Source organism: Gobio gobio (genome assembly GCF_949357685.1).
Source record: "Gobio gobio genome assembly, chromosome: 13".
Classification (NCBI taxonomy): Eukaryota; Metazoa; Chordata; class Actinopteri; order Cypriniformes; family Gobionidae; genus Gobio; species Gobio gobio.
Window position 1 is genome coordinate 45,744,664 of NC_137106.1, and position 18,391 is coordinate 45,763,054.

The 18,391-nt window shown below is 37.7% G+C and overlaps 1 protein-coding gene across 1 annotated transcript; it reads left to right on the plus strand.

Moving 5' to 3' along the window:
* Positions 1–11,243: 11,243 nt before the first annotated feature.
* LOC307136034 (E3 SUMO-protein ligase ZBED1-like) lies at positions 11,244–12,788 on the plus strand (the record flags this gene model as incomplete). The annotated part of the gene is made up of 1 exon (XM_079832780.1): positions 11,244–12,788. The coding sequence occupies one exon, from the start codon at positions 11,244–11,246 to the stop codon at positions 12,786–12,788; it is 1,545 nt and encodes a 514-aa protein (XP_079688906.1).
* Positions 12,789–18,391: the final 5,603 nt, after the last annotated feature.

The window sequence follows — 18,391 nt, forward strand, 5'->3', positions numbered from 1 at the left end:
CTTACATTGCATGTTGTTAGAACGAATCAGAATCATTCCACATGGCAGTAATGACGTGTCTAGACCTTGAAAACCGTATAACTGTTCAGAAAATTGTATGTACGTTAGACGGAGGCGGGGAGACTGTTAGAGGGAGCACGGCCTACAAACTCCTCTTGAGCTGGCTTCTGCTGATGAAACTGCAAACTATTCTTCAGTAAAATTTTTCTTTAATTAATCTGACTCCTGGTCTTCATTTTTCACTACTGGTCCTGGGTCCTAAGCTGTTACCCCAACAGTTTATGGTGGAGATTTGGCGAGCAATCATTCCTTGGTACACCTCTGGCAAACAAGTAGATAAGGTAGTATATTTTATTATTAGACTTGTCTGACTGGAAGAGACTGGGTTAGGGGAACGGGAGAGCTTTATTTCAATGGGAAATAGGGAATAATTATACTAAGGATTGTGTTTCGGCTACTCTGAGTAAGTCGAGAGCTTTTTGAGAAACACACAAGGGGTATAAGAAGTCGCTCCAGTAGGCCAATAATTTGGAAACGGGGTGCAACGTAGGCATGCTTAAAGGGGAGAGAGCTGATTAAGGGCTAAGGTAAGGATACCACTCCTAAAAGGGGCATGCGGCACTGGACAAAGGGGGCCAGTGCATCACCGCAAACCTTCTCCGTCTCTTCCAACTCAGATAGGGGATCCCCGAATTTAGGACAATAGACAGTTAGGGATTAAGTTATTAGTTAAACAAAATAAAAATAGATTCAGGGTTGTTTGCCAGGGATGCATCAGGAACGATCCCGAGTAAAATGTAAGGTATGACCCAAATTGGAATGGACCAGTAAGTGACTTTTTCGTATAAGTGTACTTTGCAGTTTCATCACGCAGAAGCCACAGCTGTGTTGGTTAAAGATCTTCGCCTCCATCTCTGCTGGTATAATTTCAGGTGAGTATGAACTTTGACTAAAAGGATGGCTAAAACTTAGAGTGACATAATCAGTCCAGATAAAGATTTTGAGACGAAAGACAGCAAACGCTGTAAGCAGCGCTGCTCTGAAGCCCTGACGTCAAAGAAATTTGAAAGAATTATTAAGTAAATGGGCAGCAAAAGTTTTAATTCTAATTGGAAAAGTTAATCAGAAACTTGACTGGCTAAAAGCTAAAAGACTGGAAAAATTTTAATTCCTAACTGTTTGTGAGATAAATTGGCAGAAATCACTGAAAATTATGTAGGATTTGGTCTGTGTAGTCTGAGTAAAAGGACTTGTTTTTAAAAGTTGTTTTTGAAAAGAAAAAGGAAAAAAGCAGATATAGTCACGGACACGGAGGAATTTTAAACAGAGGTACACAGATTGAAAATAAGGAAATAAGTAATAAGTTCAATAAATTGAAGTCTTAAGGAATTCCTTTTAAAAGGAAAGATCTATGATCATTTTAAAATAAATTATGGTTAAAAGAATAACGACGTAACTATATAATTAGAGACATAGAGGGTTTAAATGATAAAAATGTTAAAATGATTCGTGAAAAATTCTGATAAAGTTTATTTGACTGGATGTTGGTAAAAACACCGTAGGAGAATGGGTGTTAAAGGCTAAAAACCCTAGAAGCTGATGTTTTGTTTTCAAAAGATAAGCTCATGCAGAGCTGTAATAAAACAATTCGCTTATCTGAATCTGGCCCACTATGTCATTTCTGGTGCTGTGGCTAAAATTGGAAGTAACTCAGACTCAATTTAGATGTTTGAAGTTTAAATTTATTGTATGGGCAAAAGACAAATATAAAATTATGATCATTTGAAAACGTAATTTCTGGCAAAAGATAGAGTTAAAAGGATAATGTCTGATGTTTATTGGAAGATAAATGCAATCTCTAGCCAAGTCTTATGCTGTGTTAGAGTGACAAGTTAAAAGTTTATGAAAATGCAGTACCAGTACTGAATGCATAGAAGTCTCTCTCTATTTCAAAACCAGCTCAAGGCTGATACCTGAGCCTGTGCCACAGATGATAGAAGATATTGATGAGTAAAAGCACATGGCATCACTTGAAAATAATAAGACATGTTTTAGGGAAAACAGTGTTTAAAAAGGTATGAGATGAATTTCACATTGAAGTTAAAGTCTTAGAAGACTGTTAAAAAGGTTAGAGAGAGAGAGAGAGAGAGAGAGAGAGAGAGAGAGAGAGAGAGAGAGAGAGAGAGAGAGAGAGAGAGAGAGAGACTGCTTGTGGAAGCAGGGATGGTGCAATTTGTTATCGCCCTGCTAAAGCTGAAACAAAACAAAGAAAATTATATCAGAACCAAAACAATCCAGCTGACTTTTGTAGAGACAAATTAATAATGAGCAGATGCAAAAACTGAGTTTAAATAATAATTTGAGTAAACACTAAAAGTAAAATTTGCGAATGAGCAATTAATGTTTAATGTGTGTGTGTGGGTGTGACTGCACTTTATGTTGTATGTGTTCCTAGAACTGTTCTGTCCTGATGGGGTGTCATTAACCTCTGGAATGAGTATTTGACCATTACAGATGGGTTAAGGTAAACGACAACCTTTAGAGAGACTGATAATTTTGAAGGATTCTGGTGAAAAGATGATCCAGAACACGGGACGAGCTTTAAATGGATTGTTATCCAGCTCTGTCTCTTATGACGACTTTCGTCATTTATGATGTTGATTTGAATTACTCTCTGGATTAGTTAAAGTGGAATTGTAAAGTTAAAGATTGCCGTCCATCATGGGTTAAAACCCTTGTCTAAATTCAAATGAGGGCTTAAATTTAATAATGTCAATTGATTAAAAATGGTAGGCGTAAATGTTATAGACTTGACGGCAGAGACAAAGTGACAAATTGGCTGAAGTCACTATCTAAATTATCCAGAGACCCCCTCAAAATTCTGAAAGGCCGGAGGGCGACCAAAGAGATAACTTCTAAAAATGAAAAGTTTTATTTTTACTGTATTTTAATTTTTTATGATATTTTGATTTATATAGAGAACCACAATTAATGTTAAAGAAGAAGTGACTTTAAGTCTTTCTGTGTGACTGTGATTGAGATAAGAGGAAAATAATATTTTGGTTTCTGCAGAGCAGGAGAGATAAGAAACAATAATGATCATATTGTGTGGCATCTTCAGATTGATAGAGGAATAATGAATTTAGGAACACCCGTAAAGAGTTAATATAGTTATAAATGAGTGATATTGATGAACAAATCATTCTAAAACAGCTTTAAAGAAATTGATGATGACTTATAGTCCAAATTTAAAGTAATATGGGAGATTATGAAATCTGTAAGTTCTTTGTAAAGTTATGACACGTTTGGGTGTAAGTGGCAAGATAAGGCTAGTGAGGATTTGATGAAGTATCACTACCAAGTGACATGAATTGAGAGGTTTAATATTTTGGTCATTTGGAGCTTACACCTGAAGAGTTTTAATGAACAAGACATTGAGAATAAAAGAAAATTAAAAAAGGGTACTTTAAGGAAAACCCTGATGAATGATTTATAATGTTTTACTAATAACATGGTGATTAATAATTTGGTATTTGGTATGATAAAGATGAGTGAAGAAACTTATTGAATGGAATAAGAATTGATAATTAAGTCATTTTGAAGAAAAGGTTTTAACATTAACTATTTTCTTTTTATGGATAAGTTCATCAACAGTTATGTGGGCTATGAGGGGAGAAAATGAGTCTGTTGGAAAAAGTAAATTTAGCAAAAGGGGTCTTGAGTAAAAATTAGGAACAAGTTTATGTTTTAAGTGGAAATAATGAGATGGATGATATGAATGTTTTCTTTTCTTTTCTATTCTTTTGATGTGGCGCATGCTATATAAGACTGAATGCAATTGGATGGACTATTCTGTTGTTTATTTTTATTTATTTACTTTTTATTTTTATTTTTTATTTCAGGCCACTATTGAGTTTTTACAATCCTATTTTTGCATTGGAAATTAGGAACCAGCCTAAATGGGTAAACCATTAATACCCCAACATTAGCCTCAGTAGAAACTTAAAGGGTGGGTTCTAGAATCCACTGCCTCTCCAATATAATTGTATATATATATCTTAATTAAATTTATAATCAAAGACTCAGTCAATATTTATCTTTCTATATTTTTATCCTGAATTGAATGATCCTCCCTAGGTATGATGTTGTTTCTTCCTTTATATTTTCTAAAGTTTGTATTTGCTCTCTGAGTGGTGATTGAGGGTCTGTCCTAGTCTCTATCTATATTCAGTGGCACTTCTGCAGAATGCCACATCACTAGATGAGATCCAAGCTTTGTTAACTGACATGTGTGCAGTTTTTACTGAGGAAGCAACTGCACACTGCCAGGAGAGTTTGAAAAACCTGCAGACTGCTATTCAAAACCAGGCAGTTATTGCAGATGTGGAAACTGCAAGAACAGACAAAGCAGAAGAAGTCTCAGAAGAAACAACACCAAAGACAGTCAGGCATGACTCCCCATTTGTTGAAGTCTTTGAGGGTACATTCACAGATACCAAGAGGAAGAATGTGGAAAAGAAGGGGTTGAGCACTTCCTCAAATCCGTACTACTGTCCAGGTTTGATTGATGTAGTCCGCACATACATTGCAACCAGTGATGCCAGTAACGCGTTACTTAGTAACGTTACTTAGTAACTCTAATATGACTACTTTTTTCCAGTAATGAGTAATCTAACGTGTTACTATTTCCAAACCAGTAATCAGATTAAAGTAATTTATCCAAGTCACTGTGAGTTACTATTTTTGTCATTTTCCTTAGTAAAAATATATATTTTTGCTTTCTTGTTGAGTCTCACAGGGTTTTTCCTGCATAGAGAATTACGAGGCGGCCGCCTTCGTCAAATTTCTTGCCGCCTCCGTCTGTCGACAAAACTCAAGACAGTCACTTGCCCAGATTAGGCATGTCGTGATAATTAAAAAATCATCAGAAATATATATTGTCACATTATCCTTCAGCAATCATTATTAGCATATTATTATTTGCTAGTAGCCTACAAAGTCATCTAAAGCCATTCCATAGCTGAATGTCTTTCCTCCGCTGTAGCTGTCAATCATTCTCCGTTCAGAATTCAAACTGCGCGTCGTGTTCGGTTACAGTCAGCATCTGTCAGAATTTATCTTCAGTGATGGGAATAACGGCGTTATAGATAAACGGCGTTACTAACGTAATTATTTTTTTCAGTAACGAGTAATCAAACGAATTACTGTTTCTCCCGTTACAATGCCGTTAGCGTTACTGAGGAAAAAAAATGCGGCCTTAAGCCCCGTTCACACTGCCAGCGACACGCAGCGACAAAGCGACACGATCCCATTCATTTCAATGGAGCGCTGGCGACTTCCGGCGACACGAGCGACAGTGACCGTTGGCGACAGAATGTGGGCGTGTCAAGCGACGCGAGACAAGAGTTCAGAAATTTCAACTTTATGCAAATGAGAAGCGATTTTCGCGAGCGACAACCACGTATCCGTCTGCTCACGCGCTCACTGCGGTATCGTGTCAAGATGGAGGAGAAGTTGATTTTAGCTGTTAGCAATTTCCCAGTTATTTACGATATGTCTCTGTGTACATACAGAGACACATTTAAAAAAAATTATGCATGGAAAAACGTGTCTGGGATTGTGGTGGTATCAAGTAAGTTTTGACTAAACTGCATGCAATAATGGTCTACCTATTACAGTACAGTGTGTATGTATTCTAATAATTTGCAGTGTTCTGCAAAACACTAGTAATAAAAACGGTACTATTTAATTACAAATTATGATTTAATTACTATTACAAATAATGAGTGTGTACAGTTACATGCATATGTAAAAATAGAGTGAACCCACACGTGTGTGCAGTGCAGTGTATTGCCTATATATATATATATATATATATATATATATATATATATATATATATATATATATATATATATATATAAACAGGTGAGTCAGCTATCATTATACATAATCATAATGTGTGTATGTTTCTGTTTTCGATTTTTAGTGGAGGAATGTAGAAAAAAGTGGAAGAACCTCCGTGACGCATATAGGAGGGAGGTTAATAAGACAAAAGACCAAAAGAGAAGTGGGTCAGCAGCAGAGGGTCACAAACCATGGAAGTACAGTGCCATCATGGGCTTTCTCAACCCTTTCATGGAGGCTAGACCCAGCAGTGGGAACATGCTGGAAAGGGTTAGGGAGCCCATGATGGCAACTGAACAGAGAGAAACATCAATGAAGGCAAAGCAAGTCAGCCAGTCAGTACAGAGCATCCAGGAAGGTCCAGCGTTCAGCCAGGCAGACCAAGAGCAGGCAGCCCCAGCATTTAGTCAGGCACACGTATCAGGCAGCCAAGCAGACAGCGTATTGAGGCAAGGAGAGCGCTCGAAAAGACAGAAAGGTGCAATGACGGTATTTGAGAAACAACTCATGGCTGCATTACATAGGGCAGAGGCATCATCTAGGCCACAATGTGTACCGTCAGAGGACCCAGATGAACTATTCATTCGAAGCTTGTTGCCCCAAATTAAACAGCTAAAACCAGGAAGAAAAGAGAGGCTGAAATTTGAAATACATAAATTAGTTTATGAGGCCCAGTTTAGTCAGGAAGAGGAGGAGAGCGGGGTACAGCTGACAAGGCCATGAGGGGTGTTAGTAAGCTTATTTACCCTCATGGTCCTGTCAGCTGTACCTTGTGCAGTGTGTTCATAGTGTTTACACTTTTTGTTGTCCCTGTTAAATGAACATAACTGTGAAGTGTTAATCAAAATAATTAATGTATATATGTTTGAGGAGAGCAGAGCCTATAGCTCTTGCCTCAAGAAAAAAAAATCTGTTTGATTTTGAGTATCATCTAAGGTCAGTTTTGATAAATAAACACATGCATTTGCTTCTGTTTTCAATCTGTTCCTTTTTGTGATTAAGTGGATAATTTGCTGAAAAAAATATAATTATTTTAATTTAAAATGAGAATAATTGACTACATTTACCCTTGAGATGTGTTTGCATAGGAAATGACACATGAAAAAAAATACTCTTTTATTCAAATGTGGGTGGCTCTTAAAAGAGCCTTTGGTTTGGTTCTGTGAATACTTTATGCCTGTGGCTGCCAAGGAACTGCACCCTCAGCACTGAAGTAGTTCACCAGTGTCTCCCTCACACGCATTGCTTCCCGTGCAGCATTGTTGCTCCCTACTTGGCTGATGTCGTGCAGTCCAGAGGCTTCTCCGTCACCAACATAGGAAACCGTCCGCGTTGTCCTCCGCAGGAAGTTGTGTAGAACACAGGTGGCCTTTACACAGGTTTCTGCATTGGAAGGACTAATGCCAATAACACGCCGGTACATTCGCCACTGCGCTGCGAGCAGGGGCGTAGGAACGACTTTGACTTTGGGGGGGACATTTTGAATCACTATGAATCAACGTCCATCCCACCATAATAGTAACATACAGTATGGTGACATGGTACAACATGTATGTTTTGCTCATGTGATAATGTAACGGGAAAACAACATTCTGCATATTGAAATGTGCAGTAAGTACTCATTTATTTCACCCCATTTCATTTAAAAAAATCAATTTTGCACTAGGTACACAAAATACTTCCTCTCAGCGTCTTTTGGACAAAAATGTCCTCATTGGAACCCATTAAAACTGCAATTTTTGATCCCATTGCCATTTAACTATAAAATGATGCAATCTTTTTTAATAGGCTTTTATTCTGTTGGCAGAAAATAGGCTAAAACAAACTTGCCCTCAAATAGAATAGATATAGACAAAACAGCATATTAATAGCCTAATAGAGATTGAACAGGCTACTCCAAACTGCGATTATTCTGGTTAAAATGGTAATTTTTTTTTTTTTTTTTTTTACAAATGAAAAATGTATGCATATAACATTTTATATATTAATGTTTATATATTAATGAGACTAATAATTATTATTATATTAGATAAATACAACTATTTAACAAAATTTGAAATATTACTATTACAATAACATTTTCATTATTTAAAAAAATTAAATAGAGTATTTAAGAATAAATAAACAATATAATAATATTAATAATAATAACATTTATATTTTACAGAAAACTGCTGGGTTACCTGTTAATATGCAGACAACATATGACTAAAAATCATTAGAAAGGTCTAAGGATTTAATGTAAAAAATAAATTAAATTCTGTGCTTTTTATCTGTGATATCAATTTCTTAAAGTATATGTATTTAATATGCAATATGAGCCTCTTATGCATCCACTGTGGGGGAAAAAACTGTACATTGGAGAAAAACATGAACATTGGGTAACAAATCCAAACGTTTAATTCATACTGGAAGCCAGAGGGCGCCCTTGAACAGAAATTCCACATTAGCCTCAGAGAAGTAATCGTTAGCCCTAATGTGAAGCTAGCGATGTAGTATAAACAGAAGAGAGAAACGCTTTGACTGATGAAATAAACAAGACAATAAACACGACTGCATCAAGATATGGTGTATTTGAGTTCTTCGAGCCTTCACTATTTTCATGATAATAAGATATGCAGTGGTGATTGAGTGCAGACTTTATCACTGTATAGAATATTATAAAACAATGCTTGTCTGCCTCATTCTGGCCAACAAAACCCCTTAAACGTAGACGTATTTTGCGGGCAGGTAATTGCCTTTATCACGGGATTTGTGGTTTTATCACCGCATACGTGTACCAACACCAACACTAATATCCCCCAGAAAGAACTACAACACACCGATCGAAAGCTCTGAGGGCGGCAGTAGCAAACACTCTAGAGCTCCGCTTTGTAGTCTATGATTCGATACCATTTTGCTACTGTGTAACGTTAATAACTTTCTGCGGCCAGCGTTTTTGGAAATGAACAAGGATAAAACCTTTTTTTGTTAGACCTAACTGAATGAAATTTAAGACCTCGGATGAAAATCTGGCCGTTTTTAAGACATTTTAAAGCCTTAAATTAAAAAAATAATAATTTTAGACATTTTTGAGACCCCGCAGGAACCCTGTAATTTCAACCGCTTGACTGAGACTAATTTACCTCATACAAAGTCGAGTCGTATTCCATTTCAAAGCTGGTGCGCACCGGTAACGTGTATGTTCCTAGTGTTATTTTTTCTAGAGACTCCGAGCCCGAATGGTTCTGTGTACTCAGACAGACCGGCGTTTGCGTTTTCGCAGATATGCAGCCGCGATGGCAAAAAGCAGGCATTGTTCCTCGTTCATTGTTAACAATTAAATTCCCTCCAAAATTTTTGTTTTTAGCGGCTACAGGAGGAGGGTGGTCTGCTAATGACGTTTATAGGCAACCCGTAGTGGGAACGCCCACTAGCGACATGAATCTCTGGCGCTGGCGACATAGTCCAGCGGCAAAATCGCGTTACTATAATTGAGCTCACTGAAGCGCTTTTCATCCGAAGGGTGCTGATCCACTTGTCCGTGCAACACTTCTGTCACGCCGCACTCCACTTTATTCCTATGGGTGACGTCAAGCGACTTTAACGCGCACGCAAAGCATTCCGGGAAGGCGGCGCTGCATTTGAAACAAATGCCGCGTGTCAAAAAAGCTGGCCAAAGCTCAACTTTATGCAAATGAATCCGTTGAACGCAACGTGACTATCCAATAGAAGTAGAGCACATGGAGACAGAGGGAAGTCTCTCGCCGGTCCTTTGTTTTTCATTCCCCGCTGGCTCAAACACACACCCATAGCGGTAAACTTGAGGAACGCCCATCAACATACACATGAGGGGAAGCGTCACAACACCACGCTTCGTGCCGCAAAAGTGGATCTGTATCGTCTAGGGCTGTAATCTCCCAGTCGATTAGTCGATACGTTCTGGCTCGACCAAAATTCTGATTGGTCGATTTTTTGCCGCGTTCATTTAATCAGTTTTGCCGCGCCGCGTTCATTTCATCAGGTGGAAAGCACTAATTGCTAATGGGGGTGTTTTGAGAGCACCCCTGTTTCACAGGTAACAGTCTGCCTTCAGAACACCCCCATTGTTTTCACTTGTTTTGGATTAGCCCAGCCAGCTGGCAGAGAAGTCTCTCGCGGGTCCTTTGATTTTCATTCCCCGCTGGCTCAAACGCACGCCCATAGCGGTAAACTTGAGGAACGCCCATCAACATACACATGAGGGGAAGCGTCACCACACCGCACTAAGTGGATCTGTACTGTCAGTTTTGCCGCGTTCATTTCATCAGTTTTGCCGAGCCACGTTCATTTCATTAGTTTTGCTGCGTTCATTTCATCAGTAGGGATGGGCGGATCGATCCTAGAGTATCGATACTTTCGATATTAGCATTGTATTGAAAGGATTGATTCTCACATTGAAATATCGATCCTACCTGGGATTTTTTTTTTTTTTAAACAAGTGATTTTTAATATATGTTTATAATAGTAGTAGGCCATATAGTATATTCATTTACTTAAATATGAAATGGGAGTTCCCGTTAATGGGAACTATTTCTTCTTCCGCGGTGTCTGTGCATGTGTTCATGTCAGCGGCAGAGCGGTGAGCGCCGCAATCTCTCACTCAGTCAAAGGCTCAAAGCACACTCAGCGCAGAATCGAATGAATGCATTGCTGCGGTCATGACTGAAAGAAAAAGAAGCATAATCTGGAGTTATTTCACTCCAGTTAACAATGATGAATCTTCATGTGACATTTGCAAACAAAAAATTTGCCATTGTGGCAATACCACTAACATGATAAAACATCTAAAAGTCAAGCACACTAAAGAGCACGAAGAAGTACAGCTGAGGCGAACAGAGGAGACACGACCCCCATCTTCTGGCTCGTCGAGGCAGAGTTCTTTAGCAGAATCATTTCAGAGAGGCAGGCATTATCCAGGTACCATGTGATGATTACATACATTGAATTATTTGAATAAAATAGTCTAGTCACATTATATTTATATAATCCAGGCCTATAAAATACAGATCGTTTCAAATATGAAGATTACATACAGTATTTCATTAGGAATATACTGATTATACTGGACATGTTAATTTAAACAGTATTTTACATTTTTCATTAGCCTATATCTTTTTATATTAGGGTACTTGGTATCCTATGGTGGACATTCATATTTTTTTTTTATTTTTTAAAAATTGTTTGTTAAATAAATTATAGTTCAAGTGTCAAGTAAACCTAATAAATATTTACTAAAATGTCTGTAACATAGCTTTATGCATTATATTTTAGATGACTCCCAGAGAGCATCAGTAATTACAAGAAGCATAGGAGAGATGATTGTGAGGGACCTGCAGCCAATCTCAATTGTAGAAGACAGAGGATTTATTGCAGTTGTCAAGACACTTGATTCACGTTACCAAATGCCAAGTCGGAAAAAGATGATGGAGGGTACAATAAACAAAATGTACTGTGACTGCAAAGCCAAAGTAATGGCAACATTACAACAAGATGACCATGTGATTCTCACAACGGACATGTGGACTTCAAGGTCCACAGAAGCATATTTAACTGTGACCTGTCATTTTATTGACAACTGGCAAATGCAGGAATGTGTGTTAGAAACCTGCCATTTCAGTGCACAGCACACATCTGACAATATTAGTGAAGAGCTGAAAAGAATAGCTGAAGAATGGGGTATAACTCAAAAGGTACTTGCAGTTGTCACAGACAATGGTGCTAATATGGTTTCGGCAGTGCATAAGGCTGGGTGGAAGCACTACCCATGTTTCGCCCACACGTTAAACTTGGTGGTCAAAGATGCCATAAAAGCATCTCCTGAGATCTCTCACCTCCTGGAAAAATGCAGAAACATTGTATCCTTTTTCCACCACAGCACAAAAGCCACAGAAAAGCTTAAACAGATACAAAAGCAACTGAAGGTGGCAGAACATAAACTGATTATTTCAGTTGAAACCAGGTGGAATTCAGCTTTCTACATGTTGGAGAGGCTACATGAACAAATGGATCCAGTTACCACAGCCCTCTGTCTACTTAAGAAGAGTGACCTGTGCTTTACAAATGAAGAGCAGTCTGTTGTCCACCTGACCATTGAGGCCTTGAAACCTTTTGAAGAGGCAACACGTGAAGTATCAGCAGAAAAACACATTTCTGTCTCAAAGATCATTCCCCTAGTTACACTGCTCCTTAAAGCAACTGCTGCCAGTGAGCGTCAAGGTAGCTCTTTTGCCACAGAACTGGCACAGCAATGTCAGCGCAGATTCCGTGGGGTTGAAACAATACACAGTCTCGCTGCCAGCACCTTCCTTGACATTAGGTTTAAGCACCTTGCATTTCGTGACAAAGATCATGTAGAAGTTATGAAAAAGCGACTACTGTCTGAAATGCAGGATGTCCACTTGGCCACATCAGACTTAGCTGCTGCACCACCAGAAGCTACCTCAACATCTTTCCCTGGGTCTGTCTCAGTACCTACAGCAAGTTGTGCCTCATCAGTGACTCCTCCAATGACCCCGTGTACTGCATCAGCTACAGCTGGAGGCATATGGGAGGATTTTGACTCTCAAGTTCTGTCGGCACAACAACAACAATCAGGAAGCAGTGGTTCTATAATTGAAATGTGCCGCTATGCTGAGGAAAAGGTGATCCCCCGAAACCAAGACCCGTTAGTTTGGTGGAAAAATCATGAGCAAACCTTCCCATCTCTCAGCAAACTAGCAAAAAAATATCTTGGGATCACTGCATCATCTGTCCCTTCTGAGAAAATTTTTTCTAAAGCAGGGGAGTTGATCAGTCAAAGAAGAAAGAGGCTAAAGGGGAAAAATGTCAACATTCTCTTGTTCCTTAACAAAAACCTATAAAGCAGTTACAAATCGTCAGTTTCATGGATTACACAAGATGGCTGTGTATCAGTACATGAAGAAATGTAGATTCCAACTAAAATGTATGATTCAAACTTAAGTTCAGTTCATTTGACATTTAAATAATTTGAAGTGGTACGCCTCACATTTATCCCTGGTTTGGATTTCAGTGCAAATTCCTTTTCACAGAAGGATTTTCTTTTTTCAAAAGCAAGAGAGCTGAACAGTTCTAGGTTCTAGTGGAAAATTCACGGTTCTAATGGAAAATTGTCATCATGCTCTTGTTCCTTTATAGTGGATGTAGAAACCTTATTTAACCGTCATTGAAAATGGTTCGTGACATAATATTTTTGTTATATAAATTGTTAAATGTTTATTTGATTAATAATGTTGTCATTTTAAATAAATGTAACAAAAAAGGAGTAATGTCTATTGCTGTTTATTTAATATTATTAACAATAGCTTTCAAAATGTATTAAAAAATCACTCAAATAAAAATATTTAATAAAAGTATTGGTATCGGTATCGGTATCGATATCGACGATACTGGTCTTGAAAGTACTTGGTATCGGATCGAAAAAAAAAAAGATTGGTATCGCCCATCCCTATTCATCAGTTTTGCCGCGCCGCGTTTATTTTCATGAGGTGGAAAGCACTAATTGCTAATGGGGGTGTTTTCAGAGCACCCTGTTTCACAGGTAACAGTCTGTCTTCAGAACACCCCCATTGTTTCCACTTCTTTTGGATTAGCCCAACCCACTGGAGAAGAGAGACAGATTGAAGAAGGCTAGTTTTCTTGTATATTATTTATCTAATTTTGAGAGCGTTTTTTCTGCTCTTGATCTGGCTTGTTTAATAAATATTCCCTTTTTATTAAAGTGGACGTGCCTTTTGTGTTTAAGAGTAAAAGCTTTAAGTTAATAGTCTATTCGTGTCTCAGCCGCGAAGCTGAGCTCAGCTCCTGTTCGAGCTGCACAGAGCGGCTGAAATGATAGTGTCTGTCAGTTATTATAATACATATGACAAAAACAATTGTCTAAATTATGTTGCATATTCCTCAAAAGTTCTTGTGATGATATCTAGTTGACAACATAGCCTATGACTTCCGAAAATATAGTATGATATTGCGCAGGTGCACGTGATGCAACGCTGTCAGAGCTGACAGACTCATGTGTCAAAAGACTAATTTCAGTGCAAAATAATCAGGTCAAAAACGATTTAATATTCTGCAAATAGCCTACTAGTTTTTATGTTTATTTATAATTAATTTAGGCTGACAACAAGGCCACCAAGTACTGCGCACAGTGTGCAGCTTATTAATTTAACGTTTTTTTTCCTAACGTCATTTTAGTAAATTTTTAGTCGAAAATTTCAGGACTTCAGTCGACCAAGATTTTCTTTGGTTGATTACAGCCCTAGTATCGTCACAACACCACGCTTCAGTCGTGCCGCGAAAGTGGATCTGTATCGTCAGTCGGACGTGCAACTTGTGTGCGCGCGCACCAGCCATGCGTGTTGGGGGTGGGTGCGGTGGTACACATAACTGATGATGATTGGTGGGTGGGAGACAAGGTTGAAGTTGATAGGTTGAGTTTCACACCTATTTTTTTCACGGTCTATGGTTCACACACACACACACACACACCTATGACGCACACGCATATGCACATTCAGCGATGGTTCAACGAATTCAAAGGTAGCTTTCGCAAACTGGAAGTATAAGCGCTACTTTTCCCTCGTTGAGGTGAAAGGTAAGAATATTTATGTAACGTGCAACTTATGCTCAGGAAAGAGTTTCTCCACGCCGGTGGCAAGTGATTCTGAAGCGCCTCATCATCATATGCCACAAAATTAGTGGCTAAAAACCCAGGTGATAACGTGAGCTCCACTACCAAAGGAAAGTATAGTACTGATAATATTTACACAATATTTGCACTATAGTAGGCCTACTGATAATATTTACACAATATTTGCACTATAGTAGGCCTACTGATAATATTTACAATAATGCATTGAATTTGATAGGTGTCTCTCACATTGTCCCACAGCAACATTACAATAGTGTACATCAATGTACAATGTTTTATACTAATGATTTATTCTATTTAGTGTCCAATTCATTCATTTAACATATCTAATATTGGGGGCATCCAAGTTATTTGACATATTTGAACATTTGGGGAAAAAAAGAAGAAGTAGTAATTACTTTCCCTGGTAATTAGTTACTTTTATAATGATGTAACTCAGTTACTATTTGTAAGAAGTAACTATAACTAATTACTTTTTTAAAGTAACGTGCCCAACACTGGTCACCAGTGATGGTCACCCAGAAATACAGCCACCAATGCTTCCTTCATCAGTTCTGCTTTGTGATGAAAGGCAAGAATCTCCTTTTTGAAAATGATGTAGAGTTATAAACATGAGTCTACATGTAATAAACATAGTTAGAGTTATATGTTGTCATAGGGATGATGATATGAAGTTGACATAATAAACAAATAATGAATGAAATATACTTGTAGTTAAATATACCGGTATGTATGTATTTGACTGTTTAATTGGAATTATTCATTTACTCCGTGTAATTACATGTCTTGTTCACAATCAGATACCAACCTGTTGCAGTGACATATCATCTTACGTCATTGAATCACTGGTAGTCACTGGAATTTTTATGATGGGATCAAGGAACTAAAACAGCCAGGCTTTAGGGACCAACAGGCAACAGTCAAAGATTTTAGAAGTGTATTCTCAAAAGACTGTACTGTGGGTCACATTGTGCATGTAAGGGTAAGTAACCACTTTAATGCGGCAAATGTAGTATTTATTCTAAATTAGCTATACACTTATTATTAGGGCCCGAGCACAGATGGTGTACAGATTCCCTATTGGAATTGCTCAGTCTATTATTATTCTTCTCCCAAATGAATTACATTTTTGAGGGCCTAAACATGCTCGAAAACACGCGTCAGAAGTGGCAAAAAGTCTCCTGGTATGAAATCTGAAAACCAACATGAAGTGAGATATTTTCAAAATTGTTGCAAATTTTGCCATTTCCAGACGTTGTACTTTAATCAACTCGAGATTTAATAAGATCATCATCATATTTGGTCAGTCTAATCTAAAGGCCTTTTCAACGTTTAATTGCGAAGATCTTGAGTTTTCCCTGAAGGGCGTGTCCGTGGCGGCCTCACAAAGTTCAATGTTTCGCCCTGAAACAGGAAGTTGTTGTAACTCAGGCATACAATGTCCGATCTGCCCCGAACTTCACATGTTTTATTAAAGTCCTGACCTGAAGACATCCACATGCCAATATTCAGTAACAGTCATAGCGCCACCTGTAGGCAACAGGAAATGGCATGCTTTACACTATGGTTCACTCCCAGAAACTCATTTAAATATGCCATCAAGTCTAAAATATACTAGAAACATTAAATCAAGCAACACGTGGCTAAGTGCTAGTGTATGTGATTTACGCCATGAAACAGGAAGTTGTTAGACTGGGTAAACCCAGCCTGATCTGCCGGCGATTTGATTTCGCCCTGCAACTCAGTCTGAAAACCTGTACATTCATTTCTACTGCTTCCGTTACACTTTTGCGGAACCAATCACAGACTGGCTTATCCACCTGGCACGCTATTTGTGGATTCAACACGATGACGGATAGAGAAGCCATGGGTCGTTCACGCCTCTTGTGATCTGATTGGTTGAAGGACTATCCAATTGTGTACAGTCATTTAATTTATGTTCGTTTATCACACATCTTGTGCAGTAAAAAATACATAGCAGACTCCCCAGACCAATGTTCAATCTTAAATTGAGCTTGGTCAGGCGATAGCCAGACAAGGAAGTTGTTGTAACTCAGGCATACAATGTCCGATCTGCCCCAAACTTCACATGTTTGATGTTAAGAGCCCATGCCAATTGTTGGGCCAACTTAAAAAATGCTCTCTAATTTGTTACAGCCAAATGTTTTGGTTTTTCTAAAATTAAATTCACGATTTTGCTGTAACAATTTTTTAAAGTTTGTCCAAAGTATCACTTTTCAGTGTATAGGCACAGAATACCAGTGCTCGCCAATGTCTGTTCAATGTAATATTAAATATAATGTCTACATGTACTATTTCAAAAGGTGTTAATGTTTAGTATTTTTCTGTTTTTCATTTAATGTCTTCTCAAATGGTAGCAATGGGCAACTTTTTCCAAGATGCCTTGTCGCCTTATACAACTAATACTTGCATCCTATTTTATTAATCTGGTGGTAGACTCTTACAGAAGGACAGCTTGCTGACAAGCCTGTAATGGAAGAAGTCTCACATGCAATGACCATCAATGATGAAAAACCTGCAGAGGTATGCATCTTAAAAAATTATAAATATTTAATAAATCTATTAAATCTATTTATTTAATAAATATTTTAATAATTGTTCTAGTGTTGACCAATATAAGACGTTTGGAGAGAGTAAGTTTAATGGTTGTAAAGTTTTGTCAAGTGTAGTTGTTGAATAACACTGATTTAACCATTTTATATTGTTTTTAAAGTAACACTGGATTTATATTACTCAACCGAAATTAGAACCTTATAAAGAATTACAGGAACGTGAATGCTTATCACAGGAACTGGGGGCTTGCTGCTATCAAAGAGTCAGAAATCAGTAAGTCAAATAGGGGAAGAAATAACAAAAATTAAGACAAATTGGAACACAGGTGGACACAGTGCAATACCTGTCATGGTTGGCTTCACACAGAATGTGCAGGAATAGATCTAGGCACTGACACATCATTTAATTGTGGGTGCCACATGAAACTGCCCTATTGTTTAAAAAGGTTGGTCAGTTGATACCTAATGTTCATATATTGTAAAACCACAACTGCTGTTTTATTTTAGAACGAGGGTTGCTGCGGAAAAGGGCATGCTGGAATGTATCTTGACAGATGAAGAGATTCAAGTAAATGTTAAAAATGTTATGATTAAGCAAAAAATACAGAATGAAAATGATAGATTCATTAGCTAAACAGTTGTTGTTAATTTTATGTCAACATTTACAATTTGTGCTTTCTGGATTCACAGAAATGACCTTAGAACTGGGGTGTTGCGATCAAATCGAATGTATCTAAACCGTCACCCCAATTTCAATCTCAAATTCAAACAAAACAGAGAAGCACTGATCAGTATCTTCAATGAAAAACAGGTATAATAATAATAATAATAAATAATTTAATGTTAATTAATTTTATTAATGCATTATAACAAAACATTGTGCTAGTACTGAGACATTATTTTCTTTCAAACAATCATAATTTTTGTTCTGTATATTCAGACGACAGCCATAATAGATAGAGTGGACACTGTATTGGGCCGTGACAAGACAAACTTGGAACAGCTTTCATTTCATTCGAATGTGATGACACCTGAGGTAATTATTTAGTTATTTTTTGCTTATCTTATTGGATTTAGCTGTGAACAGCAGTTTATGTTATGACAATTCCTTTATATTGTAAAGGTAACCCTGTGCATCCTGAGAAAAATGGAGGGATTTAGCCGCTATGAAGCGGAAAAGGCTTTTGTTAGTCATGTTTTCTTTGAAGGTAAGAATACTTTA